This window comes from Macrobrachium nipponense, chromosome 4, assembly GCF_015104395.2.
Source record: "Macrobrachium nipponense isolate FS-2020 chromosome 4, ASM1510439v2, whole genome shotgun sequence".
Classification (NCBI taxonomy): domain Eukaryota; kingdom Metazoa; phylum Arthropoda; class Malacostraca; order Decapoda; family Palaemonidae; genus Macrobrachium; species Macrobrachium nipponense.
This window is the reverse complement of record NC_061100.1, coordinates 88,058,854-88,079,817: the sequence shown is the minus strand read 5'-3', so window position 1 is coordinate 88,079,817 and position 20,964 is coordinate 88,058,854. Positions and strand designations below refer to the sequence as shown.

General features: G+C 38.3%; 1 protein-coding gene across 1 annotated transcript in view; it reads left to right on the top strand.

Moving 5' to 3' along the window:
- Window positions 1-20,964, top strand: part of LOC135210993 (pre-mRNA-splicing factor 38B-like) — a 261,602-nt gene that overhangs the window by 210,190 nt on the left and 30,448 nt on the right. Inside the window, exon 6 of the mRNA XM_064244000.1 lies at window positions 8,905-9,146. Coding sequence (XP_064100070.1) covers window positions 8,905-9,146 — 242 coding nt within the window. The remainder of the gene's footprint in view (window positions 1-8,904; window positions 9,147-20,964) is intronic.

The following is a 20,964-nucleotide window of genomic DNA, read 5'->3' as shown; positions in this document are numbered from 1 at the left end:
ACCATATGTTAGTGTGGCAACGATAAAAGATATCCTGGTGACAGACTATGGAGAACCGTCCATGGATAAGCGGATGCGGTGACTGTGGGAGTACTCAACCGCCCCTCCTTTTTCTTTTTCAACTGGTCACATTAGAAAGAATACTGAATTGAAAGCAAAGGTAGAAATTTTGAAACCAAGACACAAACAAAGATGACTCAAAAAAAGTTAAAATTAAAGCACAAGTGGTGCGTAGACTATAAAAAGGCATGCGCATCAAAGCTAGGTAGTCTCAGTGTCTGTCTCTCCTGTCAACAAGAACAGGAGATAGGTAAACTGAGGAGGGAAGTAGAAGAATTAGCAAAGGAATTAAAGGAGTTGACAAAGGACAAACTTGAAGGCAAGAGAAGAGAAGGATGGGAAAGGAAATTGGAGACCTATGAAGAGAAGTTACAAACCTTAAGAAAGAAAAACAGGAATTGAACAACGACATAGTAGAAAACAGAGAGAGTATAGTGGAGATTAGAAGCAATTGCTTAAGACCAGAACCAGAAATGAAACAGAAACGAGTACTAGACTAGGTACAAAGTAAGAAGCTTACAATGATAAAGATGATGAATTCAAGAGAGCTGTTGGTAGAAGTGATAGCAGCCAGAAAACGCAATTGTCCTCCAAAAGGAATCAACACAACGAATAGATTTGCTGTGCTCTCAGAAGCAGAAGAGGAAACAATCTTAATTGGAGACTCGTTAGCAAAAGAGCACGGCTTAAATTTTGCGGCCAAAAACAGAAGTATGAGAAAAGTTCATTCTTACCCAGGTGCAGGAGCAAAGAAGATAGCTGAGGTAGTGAAAAAAAATCAAGGTAAATAATGGAAAAAGTGCAGTCATAGTACAGGGAGGAGGAAATGACTTGTTTCTAAAAGACAGAGGAACTGGCCAGACAGAAGGTCTTGTAGCCAACCTGACTAAAATTGTAGAGAACATCCAAAAGTAAACTGATAACGGCATTCTTATAAGACTTGTCCAGAACCAGTGTAAGCCATTACTTCCTTAGCAAGGCAATTGGAATCAATGACAGACTGGAACTAAAATGCCAAAAAAAAGTGTTAGGTTTGTAATCTTTTGGACAGATTTATAGGGAATAAAAAACTATATAAAAGAGATGGAACACACTTGAATTTGGAAGGAGCAAAACTAATAGGAAATCTTCTCAACAAAAACCTCTTGAAACACCTCAGTGAACAGAAGCTGGTTAGTAATAGCACTGCAGGCAACAGGGAAACTAATAAAGCCACCAAGGACAAAAGAGAAGATAAAAAAGTCCCCCAGAGTAGCTGAGTTTGATGCTATCAATTCGGAACAAAGTAGATTTCTTCAAAGCAATGGTAGCAAGGGAGGAATTAGACATAACAGGTATCACAGAAACATGGATACAAGAGGCAACAAGAGACTTCGTAGGAGAGTACATCACCAGATAGCTGGATGTAAATTGTTCAAAAAAGATAGACTCAATAAAAAAAGGTGGAGGCGTTATATGTTACGGACCACCTCAGTCCAATAGTTTAAAATTACAACCATGCAAGAAGTGATTGGCATCAATATAAACAGCTTAAGGAGGAAGGTAACTCTAATACTAGTGTACAGACCTCCCCACTAATCACAGATGTCCAATGAGGAGCTGTATGCACTACTAGGACAAAAGATAAACAACAAACTCTGCATAATAATGGGAGATTTCAATGCAGCAGTACATTGGGACACAATGACCTCCGCATCAAACGTAGAAGGGAAGAGACTTTTAGATTTTGTAAAAAATGAATACCTCCACCAATGGGTTGACAAACCCACTAGAGGAAACAACATACTAGATATTTTCCTCTCAACAGAAGATAATCTAGTATCTGACCTTTCAGTAGGTGCAAATCTAGGCAAAAGTGATCATAAAATGATCTCATTTCAAATTAATGGTCTACATAAAAAAGAGAAGATATTAATGAGATTAAGGCTACCATTGACAAGACCTAAAAAAGCTAAAGGAGTATGTTAAAAATCTAGAGTACGACAAGAACACAGGCATAGATAAGTACTGGGAAGCCTTTCATGAGTATACACAGAAAATTGCTCTAGATGTATACCATTAAGGCAAATACTAACAAATGGCAACCCTCAGCTAAAGTGGTTCAACAGAGAAATTAAAACTTATGATAAGTGTTTTCACAGTTGAAGACACTACCTCAATACAGGAACCTGCTATTAAATATGAAGGGGCAGAACTGTTGGACAACATAACATTTACAGAAGAGAACATTAAAAACGAAGTAGACAAACTCAAAAGTTCAAATCTCCTGGCCCGGATGGGATTCATCCAAAATAAATTAAAGAGCTAAAAGAGGAGATAGTTCCTCCCCTATATAAACTCTACAGAAAAAGTGCTGAACAAGAAAAGGCACCAAAAGGATGGAAACTATGTAATGTGCCCCCAGTTTACAAAAAGGTCCAAGAGAAGAGCCTGGAAATTATAGACCAATCCGTCTAACGTTGGTCATTTGGAAGATATTTGAGTCCATGATTGCAGACCAAATAGTGGATCACATAGATAGAAACAACTTGTTGTTAAACAGCTAACACAGTTTCAGACAAAATAGATCCTGCCTATCAAACCCCTTGGAGTTTTTTCATAACATGCTTGATATTTATGACAGTAGTAGAGCAATACGTAGATATACTCTACTTAGATTTCCAAAAGGCCTTTGACAAAATTCCACACAAGAAACTAATGACAAAAGTTAGAGCTTTAGGAATTGTAGGCGAAACAGCAGACTGGATCGAAGACTGGCTAACTTATAGAAACGGAGAGTCGTAATAAATGGTGAAGAATCAGAATGGGCAGATGTAACAGCGGAGTTTCTCAGGGTTCTTGTCCTTGACCCTCTCATGTTTTTTATTTACATTAATGACATTGATGTAGGCTTAACTAGCAGGATAGCTAAATTTGTAGATGACACCAAAATAGGTGTAAATGCAGCAGACCCAGATGCAGTTGAAAGTTTAAGAAATGACAATGAGAATAGGAGTGGTAAAAAAAATGCAAAATGCCTTTCAACGTGGATAAGTCTAAAGTATTACAAATAGGAACAAACAACCCTCATGCCAGCCACATGCTGCTTGGAAATGACATAAATAGTGTAGAACAAGAGGAGGACCTTGGAGTCATTATTACCAAGGACTTAAAATCCACAAAACAGTGCATAAAAGCAGAAAAGAAGGCACAAAAACTAGTGGGATACATAAAGAGGCAGTTCAAATACAGAAACAAGGAAACGGTGCTGCAGCTTTAAACATAAATAGTTAGACCTCATCTTGAATATGCAGTACAGTTTTGGTCACTAACACTAAGAAAAGACATAAATAGATTAGAAGGGGTACAAGCAAGAGCCACAAAGTTAATTCCATCCATCAGGCAAATAGGTTACCAAAGACGACTAGAGAGCCTGAACATTTATGGCTTAGAAACACGACGATTGTGAGGGCAACTAATAGAAACATTTAAAATACTGAAAGGCATAACAAAAGTAGACAGTAACCTATTTACATTAAACGATAATGAGATAAGAAATAATGGATGGAAACTAAAGAAATAATGGATGGAAACTAGAACTGAAGAGATACAACACATCCCACTGTGGGAACTACTTTACATACAAGATATGTGACACATGGAATAAACTGCCACCAGAAGTTGTAAGCAGCAAGTGTGGAAGAGTTTAAAAGAAAGCTATACAAAATCATTAGGAGACACTGAATGAACAGTAAAACCTGCTCCTAGAGATAAGTGAGCACACAATGTCTCCTTGGATGGACTAACAAGTCTTTGAAACATCCTAATCCTTGTAACTTCTTGCAACTCCCCTCTGCTGCTGCGACAGGAGCGATTCTTCTTTACCAATTTCGGGTCTCATGCTGTTTTTCGTTGCCACAAAGGGTATTCCCTCTCACAATAAGAGACAGCAAGCCAGGAGGACACCGCTATGGTTTCCCTCAAGGCAGTCTTTTATCAGATTTCTTTATTAACAAGCACCAGTGAGCAACCTGTCGGCAGTTCTGGTGCTAAGAAAAGGGACATTGTCCTAATTTGGATCTCCAGTTTTGTAAGTCCTGAAGTCGTCTTGATACTTAGGAACAAACCTTTTTTTGGTTCTGCCTCTCTTTCTTAAAGAGTGGTGGATAATGTAGTAGTCGAGGAACATGCCAAAGATGTCTCGGGCTGAAAAGGACGATCATGAAATAGCCAGCCTTCTTTTTCTTCTGAGAGAGTGCACATACATGTTTCTCTTTCAACCTTCTTTCCAATGGGGAAGAAGGCGGAAGGAAGGACATAGAAAAAATGCTTGTATTGGCATCCACCTACTGCTGGTACTTGGAAGGAGAGTTGTCTGTTGAGTCTCTGGTCTTGATAATGACATAATTGAGATGTGGTAGAAGGTATCCTTCTGGAGAAGTACCTGCTTTCTTCCGGGTCTCAGCTGTCTTCCATAGAACTTTAGCCTCTCCTGTCTTCTCGTTTCGGGAACGGCCAAATTCGGCTAAGAGCTAGTCTTCTTTGGTGTCCTGTTGTCACCATAGAAGCCTTCCTTTGGGACAGCTTCACCTTCCCTCTCTTTATTAGAGAATAAAGGAAGTAGGCTTCCAGTCCTTAATCATTTTCCTGTCTTGAATGATGAGGAAGGAATTAGGCTGGTGCTCAGTCAACAGGAGCCTTTGAATATAGTATTTTTATGTTCTCCATGCAACACGCATTTGTTATCAGATGCACCTACTGAGGAATATATGCTTACCTGTAGGAGCGTTGTCTTCAGATGCGTAACCGAGACGGTAAGTGCCTTCTCATCGATATCCTGAACTCAAGGCAGCCTTTCTGGCCTCCCAAGAGTTTCGGGATTTGATTTTGAGGCACCCAATTGTGTTGTTAAGCAACAAAACCACTGTAGTGACATTTATCACCAAATAAGAGGTTTTTATTTCCTTCTTGTTGTGGTTAACATGCAGGTGCTTGAGGGTAAGTGTAGTGCACTCGATAGCTGTATCAACCAAACACATTTCAGGATGAAGTGTATTAGCAGGCAACTCAGCCTCTGGAGTTGAGTGAGGGGCAGAGTACTGCTTTCTCAAGGAGAGGTTCGTCTTAGTATTGTTTCTCCTCACCCAAGGGTTAACTATTAATGAGGAACCTCTCTATCTTGGCTCTTGGCAGCATATGACTTGTTTAGGGTTCCCATCTTGTGCTCCACTCACGCCCCTGGGAGAATCATCAGACAGAGATGTATCTCAATAGACTCCTTATTCATCTTTCTGTTTACTGTGTAGTTCAACAGAAGTCTGTAGGTCTTCTGCTCCATCACACCTGACCCATGGGCCACTGGCGATGACTCAGAATAACTTTTTCAGACAAACTTGAGAGTTTTTGTCTTTACATTTTTTAATTCGTAAGGTGTTCAAAAGACATGGTTCAGCCCGAATTGAAAATAAGTGATGGAAGAGTGCCTGTTGCCTGACCTGCCAACTCTGTTTCCAAGATAATGAAGAGGAGTTCCTCCCTGACCCAACCTTCAGTGCCAGTGACACAAGAGCAGGTCCTCCAGCAGTACAATCCCCTTGTCTTCACGGGTAAAGACTATCCAGCTTTCTTTGCAAGCATAGGCTTTCTTGCTGAGCAGCAACGGTAATAGCTGGATAACTCTTTCAGTCCTTTGTGACATTCCAGGGATTGGGGCCATCTCCGCTGGTTGGTGTTATTGACGGGACCTTTTCTCTGGTTAGAGTCGCGAGTTACTACTTCTCTCCGTTTCAATTCTGAGAGACAGTTCCACATGCAGCCTAGTCTTTCACAGGAAGTAGTATTGTTTTTCCTCGGTCAAGATTCAACTACTGATGAGAAACTTCTCTCTGTCTTGCCATCACAGGGACCCAGGTCTCTAGACAACATTTGACTCTCATTAGGGCTTACATGCCTTTATAAGATATATCAGACAGAGATTTGTTTCTCAAAACTGCATCTGGTCTTTCTCCGCCATTGGTGAAGAGGATAGGTGATTTGTATGGATCTTCTGTATTTCACCCTTTAAAAGGCGGGTATCAATGTCTTGACTCCTTGTCAGATGTTGTAATGAATTCGGAATCATTTGGCATCTGTTGCCAGGTTTGAGTCCTTGATGATTCCCTGCGCCTTGGACTTTGTAAACAATGATCCAGATTAATCATTACTTTGTCCAATTAGTGTGTTGTGATATTTTAGGAAAGATTGGACATCCTTGACCTGGCTGTCTATAACCTTTCACTAGTACTGACTAGCCAAGATAGAAGATAGATGTGATCTTACAGGACCACATTTATGTCTTTCTATCCTCAGGTCTTTGCCCACAAGTCCTTGGAACCCCTTTTTCCTTGGACCTGTGGTGGCTACTCAACAAGTTGTGTTTTCTTACCTGGCTTCTTTAAGAGGACAGGTTGCATCTCGCCTAAGGTGTGCAATTCTAGAGGTGAGAAGGATTCAAGAGTGATTGGCCTCTTATCTTCCTTCCTTGTTCTTCAACTTCTCTTTCTTAGGGCTAAGAATAGGACTCGAACCTACACTTGCTGGACTGGTGTCTGATGTGGTGGGTCTACACATCAAGCTTCCTTTCTGTCTTTCTTGTTAGAATCATGGAAGCAATCCTGCTCCTTCCTTTAGAAAGGGGAGGAAGAGACTGGCAGTAAGGTAAACCCTTCTTGGATCTTTGCCTTAATGCCTCCGATTCTTAATTTTATTTCCAGCCTTTTTTGTATGAGTTACAATTACTTACTCATTCGAAAAAGCCGAGAAGTCTGACTCTTGATCATATAGTTCTTATAGTCCAGTCAAACTGTCAGAGGTAGGGCACTCCTCCTTGCTCTTTTAACTAGTAGGAGTACCCCAGGTGTGCCAAACTCCAGTCAGTTCAATACCCTCCAACCAGTGAGTCTTTTTGGTGTAAAGGACCAAGGTTTTGTATACTGTGTAGGAACAAATCACAATTTTTAAAAGTAAATTGTATTTTTCATAACTATACAAACCTGAGGTCCTTTTCACAAATGCCCACCTCATGCCACCCTTCAATCTGAAACCTGACCTGAAAGACAAATTTGAATGTTTATATCCAGGGTCTCCCCGCTTATTAGTGGTAGTTACTGCCCCACCTTGTTCACGAGTTCTAATCGCCGTGTTCCAGTTTTGCCTTAAGCAATTCCTATTGTAAAGGACATCAGGTTTGTATAGTTATGATAAATACAATTTACTTTTATTAAGAATTTTAATATTTGAACAGTTATGAGTTCCTCGTTGGACGAGTGGTTTTCGCATACGGCTACCAATCCGATGGTCCGAAGTTTGATTCTCGGCTCAGCCAACGCTGAATCAGAGGAATTTATTTCTGGCAATAGAAATCTATTTCTCAATATACGTAATGTGGTTTGGATCCCACAATAATCTAGGTCCTGTTGCTAGTTGACCAATTGGTTCTTAGCCATGTAAAAATATCTAATCCTTCAGGCCAGCCCTAGGAGAGCTGTTAATCAGCTCAGTGGTCTGGTAAAACTAAGATATACTTAATTTGAACAGTTATGAGCATTATTTAAACAATAATCTAAGTACTTAGAGTCAAAATCACATGAGAGGTGTTGATTACTAGTGTGATGGTAATTTGTAAGTATATATGACATAACAGTCGATGAGCTTAAAAATCAGTTGACCCCCTTTTACATAATTGAAATAACAGATTTGGAATTTGTGAACAACTATACAACTTTTTTTGAGTTACTAGATAAATATGGTTTGTTTTACTTCATGTGCACCCTCCTTCCAAACCCTCTTGACTTGTAAAGTTTTCAGTTTGCAGACAGTATTAAGGGAACCAAACCCTGTTGACTTGTAAAGTTTTCAGTTTGCAGACAGTATTAAGGGAATGGAATTTTTGTGAGATGGGCCTATCTCTCAAGTGGCATTGTGTCACTTCACTGGTTTAACAACTATTCACCACTATTTTCATTTACGGTATAAAGCTATAAGTGAAAATAAGAGGTAAATATTTATGGAAGACAGTAATTGTTAAATGTAGTATTTCTATAAAGTTCAAGTTATAAGGAGAAACAGAGTAGAAATTATCACTTACTGTCCATTCCTTATGTAATCAGGATCTAGTCTTTTGGCGTATAATTTTTGTGTATACACTGTTTTGGGAAAGAGTACTGTTGGAGCTTGTCTTGTTGAGATCCTACGACAAAGTTTGAATAGTATTACAAAAAATAGGAGTTCAGGTAGACTTAGTTTTAGGTGAACAGACAATCGATGTTACTCCACAGTTTGGATATAGTGGCAGCCTTTTGGTTTGTGTGCTTCTTAGGTTTTATCTTCACAGTTGATTAGCCTAAAAAGTAGATGGAAGAGGTCAAGTGGATGGTAAATTTCATAAGCAAAAATTTGTCTGATTTAAGATTTTTGTACCTGATCATACATGTGTTCAGATATTACATATTTTTCCATACCTTTACATTTCAAAACAGTTTTAATACTTTAAAATATGTAATTTTATATCATCCTAACATTATTTTACCATCTAAATCCCATTTCAGTATTTTTTTTTTGAGCTGGTTGGTTGTGCAAAAAATAAGTTTGTTGATATAAATTAGATTAATATTTTTCCAGGGAGAGATAGAACATTTATTTTTGATACAAGAGACCAGAATTTTATTGATATGTCTGTGCTGCACATGTAATTTCGGAAAATTTTGGTGTTTAGATCCTAAGGTTTTGTGTAGTGCCAATACTGGGCTCAGTACTGTCCTGCTTCATGAATAGTTACTTTTATGTTAGTTGGTAATTTAACTTAGGTTATGCTCTTCTCTTTTTCAGGAAATAGATGTACGAGCTGGAGGAGGGCAGACAACCACCATTGGTCAAGTAGTGCGACACATGCTGTCCAAGTTGGACTGGTACTCCACACTTTTCCCACGCATCCCTGTACCTATTCAGAAAGATATAGAGAAGAAGCTGGCAGAGCGCATTGCCAGTAAACCACAGAACCCTACTGTGGGAGCATATTCAGCACAGGGAAAAAATGAGCGGTATGGTCAAGGTGGTGATGAACAAGCAAAGTAAGTAGATATATTTATAAATTAATATATATTATTATCAATGCAGTCTATCTCTCTCTGTTTATGTAAAATGTGGATTTGTTAGTATGCACTTGAAAATTAGTAAGTCAATGATGAAATTTTAACATAGAACTAATACACACTACATTTATGACATTGCTAGATAGTAGTTTTTGATTATAAATAGTTCTATATATATTAATTTAGTTTCAAATGAAGTATGATATATATATACATATATAATTTAACATACCGTATTATAATTTTTTTGTGTCGATAATGTAAAACTTTGTACCTTGCCTAATAGAGGAGGAGTGGGCTGGTTTTTAGCTGACAAAAGATAAAAATAGTGACTGAAAATATAAAATAATTCTCCCTAGCTATTGTTTGCCACTTTTGAACTTACTAGTACTATGCCTCTGAAGGTTGTTCAATCTTTTGGCTCAAGTTTGGTAAGCTTAGTCCGGTTTAATATTTGTGGGAAATAAAATTCTTATTAATTATGATATTTTTTGTCCATCAGTATTGTAGTTAACTTCCTCTCTTGTTACAGAATTGAAAATGCATATATGACATAATGAACTATCACTGTGATACTGTGCAAATTAATGTCTGTAGTTGAGAGGTAGTTTGTTTGTTTGTAATGAATTGTGTATATCTTCCATATGTATTGTTCATTTTGCCTAAAAAATTTAAAGTGTATAAATTTTCTTGTACTTCCTATCAGTTCTCATGTTAAAAGCTTGCATTATATTATCTTTGATGAGGTTCATCCTGCAGTAATAACATCTAAGTTTCTTTCTTGTTTATCATTATTGGGCAGTTCAGTATTTTTTTTATTGGTTTTTAAATGCATAGGAATTCATCATGAGTACTAATATGCTAGAAGCTAATGCTAAAGGTAACTTTAAAGTTCTGATGCAAAATGTTGCCTAGCCTAGCTATTGGCTTCCTAGAAGTTTGAAACTCACACTGAGCATACAGCATATGATAAGATGGTGATTTTTGCAGGAAAATTTGTATTCAAACACAAAGTCAAATACTACTGTATTACTTTTAATATACAGTACATTACATTTTTAATTATGCAATTTACCCAGTATTGACATAGCTATAGTTTCTGTTATTTGCAGCAATATAGATTCAAATTTCACGGTAATGACACCGATAAGTGTATAGGTGACATCAGTCTCTCCGCCCAGCAAGAAGGTTAGGAACGGCACAGCCCATTAGCTCATTCCATTTCTGCGACACCTGGTGTAAATATCTGGTGTCTGATGTCGGCAGCAGTTATTCATTTTTGCCGGTTATTTACCAGATTTCTGTATACAAACCGAAATTGGAATAGCTTCAGCCAAAAGCTTCAGGATGAGGTTTTTCCTTGTTTTGTTGGTTTTTTTACTGAAGTAGTACATCATTAGTTTCCATTTACAGTGAAATTGCAGTTAATTGGTCAACTACTCTTTGACAAGTGTCGTACTATAATATGTAAACATTGGTTTGTCATACCAATGTTTACACTTGTTTCTGACTAAACATCGTTCGATAATATGTTTCAGTAGCGATCTTTTGATTAAATCATCTCTACAGTGAGTAACACAATAAAGTAAAATGTTGCTGAGTTAATAATGTAAACATTGCATTAGCTACCTTCCTGATAGAGTAGCGTAATAATGTAAATATTGCATGTGTACCAGAATGATGTTAGTGTTGAATTTTAATTCTGCAAAGTGTTTTTGCAGAATTAGTAATTATTGTTGTTATAAAGTTCTGATATAAGTTTTTTCACCACTTTCACTTAATAGCATGTTTGCTACTGCAAAGATATTACAATAAATTTTAAACACTTGTCAATCTTTCCTTTACAGAATATTATAAGTGAAAGGTTTTAATGTAGCAGGAGATAATTAGTCATCATAGGCTTTTGGAGGATGATCTATTGAGATCCTAGTGAAAGCAAGAATAGAATAATTATTAATTATAGGAAGCAACTTTCATGGTAAACGTACAAGAATCCACTAGAGAGAACATCCCTATAGAGGGCTGTAAGTAGTTAAAGGGAACAAAGTAAAGTTGCTTTAGCAGCTGAGCTTGAATCAAAACACAGCTGTTATATAGTTAGACTGATGAAATAGTACGCTTGCTGTTAAAGCTATTAGCTTACTTGGCGCAGAATTATTCTGGCTGATCCAGTCTTTAGTCATTTATTTTACCTAAGATTATGTCTTGCATTTATCTTATAGTTAACTGAAGCGTCCAGTGGCGCCCAAGCGTTCACTGGCTCCCAAGCGTCCACTAGCCCCAGAGCGTCCATTAGTGCCTGAGCATCCATTAGCAACTGAGCGTCCAGCAGCGCCGAGTGCCTAATAGCAAACAGTGGTGCCCAAGCGCTCAATATTGTAAGCTACACAGGTGTTCAAGTGGTTTTAATAGTGTAACTTGCCCATAATTGTATAGCTGTAGTTTCTACAGCTACGTAATTGCTGGGTAGGTACTAATAAAACTTTTTTGTTATTATAAAAATATAATTTTTCTTGTGATACATGGACACCTAGTCAGATAAAACACTATTTCAATTTTTAGTGTTTTTTCTCTCCCTGCTACTAGCCCTTTAAGTTTACCACTTGCTCCTTCGCTTGGCTCCCTCACTTCCATACTATTGCCAGTTGTGTTGGGGTTAGCAATGTTAACCCTGTGATAATGAAGTGTTGTGCAGTGGAGGAAGTGCTGTTTGTCCCCTGATTCTCCTAGCCAAAGGTCCCAGTCAAACTCCCTAGCACCTGGGAGGAGACATACTGGTAGCCCAAGGGAGGTCAGTGAGATTTGCCCATGGACAGTCGCACCCTCAGGCGGTCCTGTTGTTAAATCCCAGGTTGTAACAGAGCACCATTGGAAAGGCATCTCTAAGGAAGTGTCTCATCTTTTCATGAGGGAGTTGAGCTCTGAGGAGTCGTCACCCAGCAGCTAGTGGCGCTTTATTGGCGAGTCTCGTCCACTGTAAAGGAGGACTCATAATGTAATGTGACGCCTTCTCCTGTTGCTCCTAAGAAGGTCAGTGTGTTACAAGAGGACCAACATCCTTCTTGCAGCTTCTGGGACAGTCCAGAATGCTTTTCACATGATGAAGGCTTAGAGGGTAAGTGTAAGATTCGAAGAAGTCGTCCTCTGGGAATCCATCTGATGAGGCTGCATGCAGGACAAGTTCTGAGTGTCTGTTGGTGCCAGACCTTTATCCTCCTGTGCTCCCTATCCAGATGGTTCCTCTGTGTTAAGAGTCTAGCTCTAAGAAGCATATGGCACCTGAGCATCTGTTGGCGCCTGTGTGTTCTTCTCAAGCAGAAAGGGACTCTGTCCTGCTTCTGTATCTTCTGTAATTCAAGGGAACAGGGAGAAGAGCACCCATTGGCACCTTAGCTTCCACAAGTAGCTGAGCGCTCATTGGTGCAGGAGTGCCTAATGGTGCATGTTTTACCTCTTCTTCAAAAGCGCTTGCTGGTTCATGATTACCTTTGGGGCAAGAGGGTACACTGGCACCAGAACGTTCTCTGGCTCCCAAGCATCCATTAGTGCCCGAGCATCCATTGGCATCCAAGCATCCTTGGCTCCCAAGCATTCATTGGAGCCTGAGCATCCATTAGCGCCCGAGCTTCCACAAGTGTCTGAGTGCCCAAGGGGGACAGCTGGATCAGTAGGAAGTTTTTCTGCAACCATCGACAACAATTACATCTTCTGTCTTAACGACAGTGTCACAAGTTATGGCTGTCTCTAATCCTTCGATTGCAGCCGGTACCACCTGTTCAACCTTAAAGTTGTCGCCATTTTCATTGGCCGAAGAGGAAGAAGAGGATAAGGAGTCATCTCCGACATCATACAAATCACTGCTTTACTACAGGTGGCCCCTGGTTAGCGGCAGGGGTTCCGCTCCTGGCCGCCGACGCTGTGATTTTCGACGCCAAGAGATTTTAAAACCTACGGCCGCCACACACCTCCTTTCGGATTTCTAGACCAGTTAACAGCGCCCTAGACCAGTCAAATGGCGCCATAATCCTGCAGTGGCGCAATAAGTAAAATTATATTTATGCAGTAGAGTACTATAGAACTTACTGTACAGTAGTATTGTACAGTACATTATAGTATTATAAATGCTGTAAAATGAAAAAAGCCTAGCTTTAATTCTTTGGGTGTCTAGAGTATGGAAAGATATAATAAGGTTGTATACAATGTACGGGTAGCTGTAGTGTTCAAGTTACGATAATTCATCTTACGATTTTATGAGAGACAAAATTGCAATAGCTTAACTTTATCCCATCTAGTTACATAAGTTCAAAAACAGCAAAATAGAATGATGAAAGTATGGTTTTAATGTTATACTCCTTGCATAAACGTGTACAGCCATGAACAACTGAACGAGAAAATTTTTTTCTTAAGTACAACTGAATTGGATAATATCCGTTTGGCTTGTATTTCAATCATCCTACTATAGTACACTATTACCGTAGTTGTTATAAATGACGTTATGTAGAATAGAACTGAGATATCTCATGTAATAACTTTGTTCTCTATAGATCAAAGATCAATCGAGAAATGTATAAATTTAAACCTAGTTATAACTGAAGCTGAGAACACTGTCCAAGCTGCAAATGACCATTATCGTGCATCAGCAACAAGGATAAAACTCCAGTAAACGTATGCCATCAAACACAACCGTAGATAAAATTGAGATAAAATCAATTTAATCAAAACTACTGTGCTTGAAAGAACACATTTTACTGTTGGTTTCACACCGATGTAAGATAAAGTAAAGTTCGTATTATGGTGATATAAAGGAAAATTGTGAACGGAATCACATAATTTTTTTACGCAATAAACATCTGTTAAAAAAAAAATGACGAGACATATTCAATTCATATTTCCACCTAAAAACACGTCTTATAAGGAAAAATAACCTTGTCTCATATAAATCAAGTATCTAGATATTCGTTTATGCTATCTAGAATTAAGAAAATTTGCTCAGAATTGCGTTAAATATGCTGAAACAAACTCTTATTCGCCATCAGCTGATTTCAAATCAAAACATTGGCCACTCTGCGGAATATTGGCTTAGATTTGCTGTAGTATTTTATAATACAATAATATGAGAATACATACAATATTATTGGATACAGTGAAGTAATGTATAACTTTTTAAAGGATTTATGGAAAAGATGCATATTTACTTTTTCTTCTGTGCTTACCTTAATTTTTATCACTATGCCATCTACGTAGCAGCAGCATCTCAAGCTCATACGGTTGTACCTCAATTTTTTGCTCGAGTAACAATGCCAAGAATCAACCGAGTTGCAGAGTTATATTTTGTACTTCTATCCCATGGAAAAACAAACAAATTGCAGTGTTGCAAAATCAAATGTATACACAAGTTTTGTCTTTTAAAATAAATTTATGCGACAATTGTAAATATAATTTGTTATAAAAACGTGATTCAGTATATAAATTAAAATTTTATTATTCGGGCACGACTGAATAACCTATTGTCTTCAACATGTGAAGGGGCTGTTACAAAGACTTCAAATGGACAAGCGTACTGCCACTGTATCATATTTATGTACAAAAATAAAACAAATACCCTGTAATACATTTTTCATACACATTTTAAACATAAATGCATGAAAACTTATAACAAAAAGCTGAAGTTTCATTATAACAAAAAGCTGAAGTTTCATTAACAAAATGAATTATGATTAGCTCCCAAATTAAAAAATAACACCATGCATTTTTCGGAACAGTGGCGAACAAGAACAAACATGAAAAAACATCCTCTGACAACGTGGAGGGTAGTTACAAAAGCTGCCTTAATTTATATCATATTTATGTACAAAAATAAAAATACTCTATACGTAATATATTTTCATACACATTTTAAACATCAAAGCATGAACATTTATAAAATTGACACATCGATCGCTAAATTTGCACTCTTTTCAACTCTATATTTTCAGAAGAGCAGCAGGCGGCTTACAAGAACGAACATGAAAAAACATCATATTTGATAATGTGAAGGATAGTTTCAAAAGTTGCTTTAGTATCATATTTCTGCACAGAAATAGAAATACCCTATATGTAATACATTTTCATACGCATTTTTAACATAAAAGCATGAACATTTATAAAATTGACACATCGATCGGCAAATTTGCACTTTTTTAAACTATATTTTCGGAAGAGCGGCAGTCAGCGGCTCACAAGAAAGAACATGAAAAAACATCCTCTTTGATAACGTGAAGTGCAGTTTCAAAAGCTGCCTTAGTATCATATTTCTTTGCAGAAATAAAAATACCCTATATGTGATACATTTTCATACACATTTTAAACATAAAAGCATGATCATTTATAAATCGACACATCCATAGCTAAATTTGAAATTATGTAACTCGATGATTTTGGCATAGAACAGCGTCAGAGGCATATATTTTACCCGAATACCTATGTAATAACTCTCCATAAAATTTGTTAATATCTTTTGCATAATCTTTATGGTCTGAACAGCATTTCTACAAATGTATGAACTCGTTAGACATCACAGCGCTAGTGGCGCTGTTAACTGAAAATTGTGCTGTAAAAATACCTTAAAATGCCTTATTTTTTTCATGAATATTTTTTACAACCAGTAAAACTGATTCGCCGCTAAGTAATTGCACCATTAACCGCGGGCCACCTGTACATTGTAGCGAATTCTTCAGATTCTTTCTCACCAAGGCTTCATGAAACACACAGCTCCTTCTATCTAGCCACAAACAGCCTTTTCCCCTGTTTCTTTGGTGGAAGAAGAAGGAGATAAGGAGACTCCTCCTACGACCTATGTCACCTCTTTGCTATTTTCTAGCAAATTTCTCTGACTCCTTCTTGCCAGTAGCTCCAACTTTGCCAGTGTCTTCATATATGAGAGATAATCAAGTAGATTCGTCCAAGTTGCTTATTTAGTTTTTTCCTTTCGTCATGTAAGGCAATGAAGGAAGTTAACCTTTGGCGCTCTGAAAAGAGGGAACAGGGAAAGGTTGAATTTAATTTTCTGCCGTCAAATCTTTTGACAGACAAATAATGTTTTTGGCATCGGAATTAGATCGTCTTATTAAGATTATCTTCCGTGTGTATGTAGTAGTGGGCTTCCTTGATTGGACTGTTAGAACTTTGGGCCGCAAAATCGAGGACTGTTTGGCGCTGGATGAAGATTTTTTACGGACCTTTAATGTGTAACTTCTTATCCGGATAAAGGTTTCAGAGACAATTCCCTAGAATTGGCTTATCCCCTTTTGCTGAGCATTCTGAAGAAGAGAGAACTCTAGTGTTCTTTCACCACCAAGGAGTGTCTCAGACACTGGGGTCTACCCTTCTTTACTCTCCTCTGAATAGTAAACTCCTTTTTCCTGAGAATATAGTAATTGAAGTATCCTCTGACCTTCAGATGAAATCCGTCCTGGACCTTCTTTCTCTCTGATTCAACAAAGTGCTGTCGTGTTACCACTCTTAGCTCACACCCTCTCCTTCCACACGCACTCAGCCCTTTTGTGGCAGGGGAAGCTCTAGGTCATTCCGTAGATCGGGGGAAGAGTGCGTCTCAATCCTCAAACCTTTAGAAATCCTCCAAAATCCCCGCCAAGAAGTGAAGGGGCAGTCCTCCGTACACCTGCAGGAGCAAGGTTCCACCAGTTTGGATGAACTGGGAAGGAAGAGGAGCAGAACCTTGGATCATAAAGTGTTGAGAGAAGGCTACGACATTCCTTTCGAGAGCATTCCACCCTTATTCAGCTCTCTGATAGCTTTATCCTACTTTGAAAATTCAAACATTTATTGCCCTGTCAAGAAAAGTTTTTTCACTCTTGCAAGATATATACAGTAGTGCCTCAGGTTACGAAATTAATCCGTTCTGAAGCGGCCTTTGTAACCCTGATTTTTTCTTATTTTGAACTACATTTTACATGTAAATTGCCTAATTTGTTCCAAGCCCTACAAAAACATCCCAGTAAATTTTATAATAAAACTAAATTGACAAATAAACAATTAAATACAACTATTTGGACCATTCAATACCTAACATAACTGATTACTTGTAAATAAAGTGTATTAGTATACAGGGTACAAGAAATACTGTACGTACAAATGTAGTAAAATGTGGAACCTTACCTTTCGAGTGAGTCGATCTCCGAAAGTGGCAACAGAGGAGGAGGACAAATGGCAGAAAACATGAACACTTAACTTTATGAAACACCTTAAAAAATGGCAGAAAACATTAATACTAAACTTTACGAAACACATTAACAAATGGCAAAAAACATTAATACTTAACTTTACAAAAAACTTAAAATTGATTTTTTTTTTCTTTTTCTGATTTTTTTTTTTTACTCTAATACTTTACATTTTTTTTACAAAATTTCAATTTCTTCACCACTTTCAATTTTCTGTTTTTTTTGTATCACTTGGATCTTCCTGTTTGCTTACTACTAAAGGCCTCTTTAAAAAATAACTATCCAAGGAAGATTGCTTCTGCCTGCTTTTCAAAATCTGAAACGACTCAAGCAAACCTCATCGAACTGCGCAAGCATACGACCTGTGTAAGCTTTTTCAGGGTGTCTCTTTTCTACAAATGATTGCACTTTATGTAAAGCAGCTAGAGCATCGTTAATTTCTGCCGTTGTCATAGGGTCCTCCTCCTCGCCGCTGCTAGAGAACTCCTCTTGAACGACGTTATGTTGCATGACTTCCAACTCCTTCAGGTCATCTGTCGTAAGCTCCTCTGGTGCTCCCCGAGAAGGTCATTGATATCGTCCTCGTCAGCGACCAGCCCCATGGACTTACCAAGTGCAACGATCTCGTCAAGATCTGGTTACAAAACAGTTTCAGAATCGTCAACTGTTTCTTAATCTGCATCAGCTTTGCCCACACTGAATCCTTCGAAGTCTCAGGCGGATATGGCATCAGGCCAGAGTTTCCCCCACGAAGATTTCAAGGTTCATTTAGCAACCTTTGCCAAGCTTGATCGATGAGTCGGATGCGTATGACAACATCGAAATGCTCCTTCCAAAATTCACACAAGGTGAGGTTTGTGGTATCGGTGATGTCGAAACATCCCTTGAAAAGATGTTTTGTATGCAGCTTCTTGAAGTTCCATATCACTTGCTGGTCCATGGACTGGAGGAGAGGGGTGGTGTTAGGCGGAAGATAAAGAACCTTGATGAAAGAATACTCCACTAGGATATCTTCCTCGAGGCCAGGAGGGTGAGCAGGGGCATTGTCCAACAACTGCAGACATTTCAGAGGGAGGCACTTCTCTTCCAAGAATTTCTTCACTGTCAGGCAGAAACACAGATTTACCCACTCGGTGAACAAAAGTCTCATTACCCAGGCTTTCACATTAGCCCTCCACATCACTGGAAGCTTCTCCTTTAGCGCTTTGTGGGCCTTGAAGGCTCGTGGAGTCTTGGAATGATAGACAAGTAGGGGCCTCACCTTACAATCCCCACTGGCATTGGAACAAAGTGCAAGTGTAAGCCTGTCTTTCATAGGCTTATGCCCGGGTAGCTTCTTCTCTTCCTCCGTGTTGTACGTCCAACAAGGCATTTTTTTTCCAAAAAGGCCAGTCTTGTTACAGTTGAAGACTTGCTGAGAACTGTAGCCTTCCTTGATCATCATCTCGTCAAACATCTTAATAAAGGGTTCGGCGGGTTTCGTGTCCAAGCTGGCAGCCTCCCCATGCCGCACCGCCGAATGGAAGCCAGTCCATTTACGGAATTTATCAAACCACCCCCAAGAAGCCCTGAAGTCTAGGGTTGCCGTCGATATCCCCTCTCCTTCATCGTCTTTGGCCTGGGCAATCGGATCACCGAAAATAGCGCTGGCCTTGTGGCAGATTGCCGTCTCATTTATCGTATTGCTAACGATTTCTTTGTCTTTAATCCATACAAGAAGCAGCCTCTCCATCTCATCATGCACGTGGCTCCTGTTGTTGGACAAAACAGTCGCCCTTGGAAGGCTGCTTGGATGGCTTCCTTCTGCTTAAGGATGGTTGTTATCGTCGACGGATTTCGGTCGTATTCCTTAGCGATCACATTCAACCGCATGCCAGCTTCATACTTTTTAATTATTTCCATCTTTGTCTCCATGGAAAGCATCCTCTTCTTTCCGTGAACTTCAGCAACATTCTTGGGACGCATGGCTAATTAAGTTAATTAAGTTCACACACAACACGATAAAGTAACTTACTACGAAGAAAGCGAAATCACTAACAAATTTACACAAACGAAATCTATGTGAACGAACGAATTCCACATGCATATTTACATAGAGGGATGATGGGACAGATGCTGACCAATAGGAGCAGGATCTTACGGCGGTGACTAGCATCAGGAACCAATGGGAGAGCGGGAGGATGGTGGCAAGTCTACTCAGTTGGCGGCCCGCGAGTTTTAAAATTGTTCTCAGCAGTCCGAGCGAATCTCGGACTTTACCCTTTCGCAACCTGAATTATTTTCATATACAGAAGCAAAAAAATATTCGTTTTTGCTTTCATAACTTGGATTTTTCGTAAGTAGGGACTTTCGTATGTAGAGGTTCCTCTATATATATATCTCATATGTCCATTTAGAGTTCGACCTACTGGTATGTAGTATGATCATTCATCATTTCTCATAGCATAAGACAGTTTTCTGAAAAGTGTAAAATTTATGGCAGTACAGTAATACACCGAACTTATGCGATTCGATTTGCACAATTTCACAATAGCGCAAACTTTTCATTGGAACCTAACTATAATTATCATACTCTAGTTCTTCACAATAGCACGAACATTTGTGAATCCTCCAGAAACACTGCAAAACCCTGCAAAAGTGTTTATGTTTAATTTATTATGTAAATTTTTAAGTTTTAAAGCTTTTCTGTATAAAATCTTTATTAAAAATGTTTTTTTTTTTTTGTACATGCATAAATATGATACAAAGGTAATTACAGCACCTCTCAGTGCATGTACGTACTTTTACAAGATGCGATACCCATTCACAATACTGCACTTTTCAAAGATGATATCCCTTAAAAAACTTTAATTTCTACGAAGTTTTCATGCCTTTAAGCATAAAATCTCTATGACAATTTTATGTTTGCTATTTATATTTTTTTAAATATATACAAAGGCAGTAGTACATAATTCACTGTGTTTGGTACTATATAAGACCTCCATGATCTGTTACTATATAAGACCTCCATGATCAACTAGTAAAACATATCAGAGACATAACAGAGTTGTTGTTCTGTGAAAATAACTTTCTTAACCTTGGAGAAAAGTGTAGGTATAATCTGTATGTAGTAAGTTACATAATTACAGCACATACAGTTAATGTACTTTCAGAAGATGTGATCTCATTCGCATTTTTTTTAAAGATGATATCCTTTCAGAGTTTTACCTCACATGACGTACATATTTCTCTCTCTCTCTCTCTCTCTCTCTCTCTCTCTCTCTCTCTCTCTCTCTCTCTCTCTCTCTCTCTCTCTCTCTCTCTCTCTCTTTCATATACTAGTTAGCCCTCACACTAGTACATGATTTTAAATTGACTGAATTTTACATTCACCCTCCGCAAATATTACATATGTCCATACATACATCATTTCTTTATTTTATTGAACTGTGTGCCTTTGTTAAGACTGGCTTATGAAGTTTACCTAGTGACCCAAAGAGAACTTTTTTTATAAATTAAATTACAGTAACTTTAATTTCATTTAAAAGTTTGCCTAGTACTTAGGGAGCATGATTATGGCCCTATTTAGTGTTCAAACT